The 7266-nt window shown below is 40.3% G+C and overlaps 1 protein-coding gene across 1 annotated transcript in view; it reads right to left on the bottom strand.

The window, feature by feature from the left end:
- Positions 1 to 6928, bottom strand: part of LOC107740530 (receptor-type tyrosine-protein phosphatase kappa-like) — a 142709-nt gene extending 135781 nt beyond the window's left edge. The window contains exons 1-2 of the mRNA XM_016552979.1: positions 6745 to 6928; positions 5167 to 5190 (exon numbers count right to left, since the gene is read on the bottom strand). Of these exons, the coding sequence (XP_016408465.1) occupies positions 5167 to 5190; positions 6745 to 6817 (97 nt within the window). The 5' untranslated portion in view covers positions 6818 to 6928. The remainder of the gene's footprint in view (positions 1 to 5166; positions 5191 to 6744) is intronic.
- Positions 6929 to 7266: the final 338 nt, after the last annotated feature.

Genomic DNA, 7266 nt, shown 5'->3' with positions numbered 1-7266 from the left:
ACTAATAATGTGTTTTATACATTCTCGTCTGTGAAATGCGCCACTTCCGGTATTTTGCCGGTTAGTCGACGAGAGCAAAATGAAGTCAAGGATTTTAAAAAATCGAATAGTCGAATAAAATCGACGAATCGCGACAGCCCTAGATGAGAGGTTTCCTTAAGTCTCCTGCTTTTCGGATCTTTCCTCCTAAACAAAATACTCAAATACTCACATGGCTCCGTTAGAATTTAGAGAATCTCAAATTGTGCTCAGAATCACCAACATAACTAGAAAAAAAAGAGATCTCTTTTTCTTTAGGACAGAAATGCTATAGCCACTGTAATTAAAAGAATATGTGGACATCAAAGAGTACGTGTTTGAGCTTTTTCTCAAGCGTTTTCTTTAGAAAGTCTTAAGGTCCTTGCACACTGAGTCCGAAACTTTCGTATGCGTTTTCCGTTTTTTTCATATGCGTCATCCTTTCCTATCAAAATGCTTGCTATGGATGCGAAAACGCAGAAAATCTAACCTGGTCCGAATTTTTTAATGACGGATGAAAGTTTCAGAGGCAGTGTGTAAACGTGAGATCGTATTTATTTTTCAACGTGCGAAAATTTCGGACAAAAAATTCGGACTCAGTGTGCAGAGACCTTTAGCGCTGGACGATATGACCTAAAATCAAAATCTCGATTAGTTGAACATTTTACCTAGATTATGATTAACGCTTATTTTATTGAATTATTTATTTGCCCTCATAGTTGACTGACAAGGTTTGTACTGTAAATATGCTATCGGTTTAGAATAATTTTCGATTATTCGTCCAGCCCTACAAAGTCTCCTCTGTGTCTAGAGTTTGAGAAGATATCTCAACCACATCTCAAACTGTGCTCTGACTTCATATCAAATTCTGCCGTCAAAAGACTCACCATCAAACTCAGTTCCAAAAAGCAACTACCTCATTTTATTTCTCCTAAAGAATTTACAGAGAAAACACCTGGGACAAAACTGATACTTGATAAGTAGCCATCTGAGAAGCTCATGAAGTCTCCTGAGCGCTGAAAGAGCAACACACTTCTCCTGAGGGTAACGACATGACGCCGGCACACAGTCTTTGGCGTAGCGCTGAGAGCGAGAGAGAGAGAGGATATTTTCCTTCAAAGAGAGCGCTGCGGGCTTAATTTGATAATCACCACCATCATCATAATCTTTATGGATATCAGGACGGTCACAAATCACAACACTGCGTGCGCTCTTTAAAGCCCATGGGACAGAGCAGACACAAAATAAAACAAAAACAATCTAATGACCAAATCCTCAATCCGACTTTCCCTTCTTTAGCCGTCCATCCCGCGCTGAGATAGCAGCTCTCAGGACGGGCCGGTCAGCCCTCTAAAGGAGCTTACAGCACTGCTGCCCATTACTGCTCTAATCCTCAAAGTGCTGCCACCACAAAGAGCAGCACAAACAGCCTCCTCTTCACGTTTCTTCTCCTCATTTCTCTCTCTCTCTCTGCAAATGCATGTGCTTCTCTGAGGGTCGTTCACAGCACCTTGAGCCCTGTGACCCTCAGGAAAATACATAAATTACACTATACAGACTCCATCAAAGAACGGCATTCATCACTGTTTATCCTCTTCATTCACATGGTTTGAGCTTCAACGCACGTCTCTGCAAAAACGGCATGCAGCACTTTGACTTTAACAAGAGAAGAGTCACTGAAGGGCAATTTTACTGTTGATTAATTTGCATGTAATATCTAATGTGTATAATATGATGATTATTCTATGTATGCCATAATACGATGTTGTGTCATATTATAGCATGCAGTATCTAGATACACACGTTCGATCTCTCCTGCACATCTTTTTCACACAATGATATATTATTCACATAAGCCAATAATTATTAGCTGCACTTTGAAAGGTGAACGGCTCAAGCTTTGAGTATTGCATTACAACGCTTGAGAGAGTAACGGCTGCAGCACTGAGGAATGTCAATGTGAAATGTCCTTAAGGACACTAGTGAACAAAGTTACTCAACGCATAGACCACTGACTAGGGCTGGGTGTTGACACAAAATTTCACAATTCATTTCAAACCTTGGGGACTGATTCAGTTTCAATCTTGATTCAATTCAATTCAATATTGATTCATTCGGATATACAGGCAAAATCTCTCTCAACTATAGCTGTAAACTATAGAGGGAACGCTATTTGTTGGCACATTAATACTAAAGCGATTTAAATTGCACATAAGGCAGTTTCTCTAATAATAACAATCTTATTATATAGTAAAACATATTATATTAACGTTTAATGATATAATAGTGTTTCTTCTCCAATTTGTTGTTGAAATACAAACATTTAAACAGTAAATGTCATTAAAACTTGTCTTCATGACAGATTTATTCAAACATACATTAATTGTTATTTCTAAATAAATAACAGGCTAGGTAAATATAAATACATACTCCTCTCTAAAATGTTGTTCTTCTGATGTTCATTAGTGTTCGTTTCCTGCAGCAACTAGTAGTAAAGAGGAAGAGATGATCGGTTCACGTGCCGCTTGAACTGAGGCATTACTGTCGACATATCATGACACATTAGTGCTAAAACCATGTTTAATGTTTGAATTTCGCAATAAAAACTGACAGAATTTGAAAGCTGAGACTTTGTTTCACATCAAAACTAACGAAGCACAAAGCTTATTGTGATTATTGGATTGGAGGCATGCTACAAATAATGTTTTGTAAGTTTTGTTCACGCATCAACTGAAAACAACATAAATCAATTCTTGCCATTTAAGAATCAATATCAGTTTATTGAAATCGATTAAATCAAGAAATCGATATTTTCAACCCAACCCAAACCACTGACAGCTGAGCTCAGTTTCTAATGAGAATAACTTCATTCATTCACATTCACTGAGCATCAACTCATGCTGACAAAACCACAGCATGAGCCGAGAAGACTATGTGACGCTATGCAGGACTGGATTAAAAATCCATACAGCTGCATCAGATGAAACACTAAAGCGCCTGACGTACTCGTCAGGTATTGATTTTCCGTGCATAACCTGAGAAACTTCAACTAGGAGAAAAAAACGCTGTCCGAAGACAATACCTGTCTGCTGTAAATAGATGTTGTAGCGAGTCTGCAAAATACGCGGGGCGCTCTCTCGCAGCTGCTGTGATAAGCAACTTGTGTTCGCGGACGGTGCTGTGATTTAACACAGACGTAAGGCCCTCTGTGACCTGTCAGCAACACAAGCACATACTGCTCTGCAGATGGGAAACGCTGCCGGCCCGGGTGGCACGTGAGCACCACACATTCACATGAAAACCCTTCTTTCTTTCATGTCTCTCTCTGGTCTTGTGCATGATATAAAAAAAATAAATAAATAAAAAAGTAACCTCTTTCCGTTGGTGCACATGGGAAATTAATATTAACCAATAATATTTTATTGTAAATGCCACAAGATGTTGCCTTTAAAGTCAACGTGAGACTCAAATTGACACTATTTACTTTCTTAAAGGGATAGTTCACCCCAAAATAAAATTCTGACATTATTTACTCACCTTTGTTTTAAACCTGTATGACTTTCTTTCATCTGCAGAACACAAAAGAAGATATTTTGAAGAATAACCAAACAGCTGATGGTAGCCATTGAATTCTTCCATAGTAATTTTTTTCCCACACTATGGAAGTCCATGGCTACCGTCAGCTATTTGGTTACCAGAATTCTTCAAAATACAATCATTTGTGTTCAACAGCTGTAAGAAATTCACACAGGTTGAGGATGAGTAAATGATGACATAATTTTTATTTTGGGATGAACTATCCCTTTAAGTCATGTTCCAGCTCTTACTGGGAATATGCTTCACTGATACAGATTCCTAACGATCCAAACATTTGAAATGCTTGCTTAAGCATGCTTTCATCAAAATGGGACAACTTGCTCCACTTCTTTTTCTATATGTGACCCTGGACCACAAAACCAGTCATAAGGGTCAAATTTACAAAATATCTTCATGGAACATGATCTTTACATAATATCCTAATGATTTTTTTGGCATAAAAGAAAAATCAATAATTTTGACCCATACAATGTATTTTTGGCTATTGCTACAAATATACCCCAGCGACTTAAGACTGCTTTTGTGCTCCAGGATCACATATAGTGACTTTTCATCGTCCAATCAGATTGACTGATAGATCAAATCAATTGTTCTTTTCTTGTTGGCTATTACATGTTGAAAAAATACAATGTTGAAAAAAGCTCCACACGGATGACAGGCAGTCAAGTGCTGTTCTCCAGGAGCATCAGGCTCATTCCTGCTGATTAGATGACCGTTACACCGAATCTCAGCTCTCGGGGGCGAAAACCTTCGGTGTGGAAGACAAAACACACGCTCATATTCTTCCACTCCTCCTCAGACTCACTAAACATCACTTCACATCCCATCTCTATCATTACATCCACACCGATGACAAGCGGCGCAGAATCAGCCAAAATAACGACCCGAAAGGCAAAGCATTATATTCAAATCATGAGCTAGCCGTTCACGACTCACGCACAAATGCCTTGTTAAAGTCCCACGGAAGACCTTGTTTTCCCTCGGCTGTAAAAGCGTAAACACACACACACGGCTGTAATCGGCGTCTGCAGCAGTCGGGTAAGAAATGTGCAGATTTTGCTATTTGTGTCTGAGTGCCGTTCACAAGGCTTTCCTTTAAAACCTTTTCAAAGTCGCCACGCCAGCTCCTCTAAAGAAATGCAAAAGCAAACTTTCCGTTTGTCCTTCTCTGTAATCATGTTTCTATGACAGCCTGCAATGAAATGTACTCTGAATGTACCTGAGTGAAAGAATCAAGACGGGGCTTATTACAAACACAACTCCAGCTTTGCTTTTGCTTTGAAAGCTGATTGCGAGGGAATTCTGGGAAGTGACGGTTTTCCTGTTAGCGTGTATTTGGGGGGTAAACACAGCTGAATGATATACGTTGATGTGTTTGTGTGCATCACTGCGGCTCACAGTCACGCAAACCCCCGCAGCTCATGACAGAGCGGCACATCAGGACGAGGCCATCGGGTCAATCACTCAGACACAGATGCCCTGGACAGATGTTTATGATGATGATGATGATGCCAATGATGATGATGATAGTGGCGTGGATTTACGACTCACCTTTCTCCGCGTGTCCCATTTGAGCTGCGTCCAGAGAAAGAGAAAGACAGCGATATCAGGGATTATCTCGCTCATCCACAGCGAGCGCTGATCCCCCTCTTCATTTCCATAACACGCTGGCATAATTACACCAGTCACTAATCAATCTCAGCCTCCCGTAATTTGCCATTTGTCATCCGTTGCTTTTGATTACTCTAATAGAATTAATCCGAGGGTTAGACTCACTGATTAATTAATCAGCAATTACACAGACAGCTGTATCCCCCCACCAACCCCTGCAGACGAGCTGCTATACAGTTACAGTCAGACAGATGTGAGCATCACCCCAAATCACAAGATTAGATGTGCTGGAAAACATTTGTCTCAAAACAGAAACTTTTATGATTTATACAAAATGTCTGTTTAAAAAGAAAACAACACAGTTTAGCTTCATCTGACCTCGTACCTCTTACATTTTCTTTATTTACAAAGAGACCAACAGTAATAATGATGATGGTGGTAATAGTGTGGCGAGAACAAAGTGATTCACATGTTGTAATTGAATGTCTGATACCGTGAGTCGACTCAGAGAAATGTCGAGTGACACATTTGGAAACACTATCAAAGCTAAACTCATGCATTTCTCTCATCTGAAAACATTTTAACATTGCAACAGCTTTACTTTATCCTCATATCTGCATAAAAACAACTAAAACATCTGACAAAAGTATTTCATGTGCTAGTCTTGACCCAATATATCATGATGCTTTACGGTCACATTTGTGCTCCAGCTAAAACTGCTCTATCCTAGAATAATGACAACTAATATACTATATATATATATGAACTGATTCTGACTCTCAAAAACACTCTGCAACAAACTCCTGAAAGAAATTACCAAACGAACAGAATAAAAAAAAAATACAATTTTGATCCTGCATTTTGAAAAGTTCATCAGGGTTTCTCTATTTTCCCCGAGTTCTAAAAATCCTCAGGCATTACGCGCAGAAATCCTGTGGGAACTCATATTATAATGTGAAGCCAATCCTGAGGGACGCTACTTGGAAGCATAACATTCTAAAGAAACACATTCGTACAGATTGCTCTATTCTTAAATGAATAGCCCTTTACTTTTTACCAGGACTTAGAAAACTGTTTTCCTGCGAGACTGTTCAAAAGGAGGTTTCGGAGTTTGAGATTTTCGCTGAATTCCCTGCGATGTCCCACTGAACCATTCGTCGAGTCGTTAGAAATTAAATCTAGTTTTCGTGTTGTTGGACAGAAGGGAATTTCTCTCCCAATCACGACAGAAATCCCGAGCGGATGGCTGAGGAGGGTTAATAGGGTTCGGTGGAGCACTTTCACTCCGCAGCTGATGCCTGTGTGTCCCTATTCTCCAACACAAAACCAGCCCAAACCATCAGCACCCCTCACTCATCCCCTGCCAAAAGAGCCACCTGGACACACAAATGAACTTCTGAGGTGTAAACGTGCGCTCGTGCCACACATAAAGGTGCGCACGCATTCATTGCAACAGCCGCGTAAACTTTTGCTCGTTCCGCTCCGGGGATCGTTAAAGGTGAATCTTTGGCCACTTACCGGGAGTGTACTGGGCTCCTGCGCTTCCAAACGCCGTATGCAGGAGTAATATGCTCAAAATGATGGTATCCATATCTGTCGGCCGAGTTGAGAAAGTTTTTGAAAGTGTTGGGAAATGTTTCTTATTCCAGCCGATCCGCGCGCCCCATGCTCTCTCTCCGCGTCTCGCGCTCTCTCCGATACTCTGTTGAGGGGGCGAACAGCAGCACGAGGTTCAACTGTGTGTAGTTTAGTTTAGTTTGGTTACTGAGATCCTCATTTGTTCATATTGTGGAAGTTTTGGTTGTAAAAACCAAAATGCAAAAAAATACATAACACGAAATGAGACTTTCTGTACCCTCGCTGCATCTCTATAAATGGAATCCACACACAAACAAAATAAATTGTGTGCTCACCCAAAACAAAATTTAGCCAACTAAACAACATGAGGTTATATCTGCACTGCACGGTACTGGATGAAGCATACACACACACACACACACACACACACACACACACACACAGCTTCATCAGCGGAGAAAC

This window comes from Sinocyclocheilus rhinocerous, unplaced genomic scaffold (assembly GCF_001515625.1).
Source record: "Sinocyclocheilus rhinocerous isolate Xijiao unplaced genomic scaffold, SAMN03320098_v1.1 scaffold1246, whole genome shotgun sequence".
Classification (NCBI taxonomy): Eukaryota; Metazoa; Chordata; class Actinopteri; order Cypriniformes; family Cyprinidae; genus Sinocyclocheilus; species Sinocyclocheilus rhinocerous.
The sequence above is the reverse complement of the archived record's forward strand: the minus strand, read 5'-3'. Positions and strand labels throughout refer to the sequence as shown.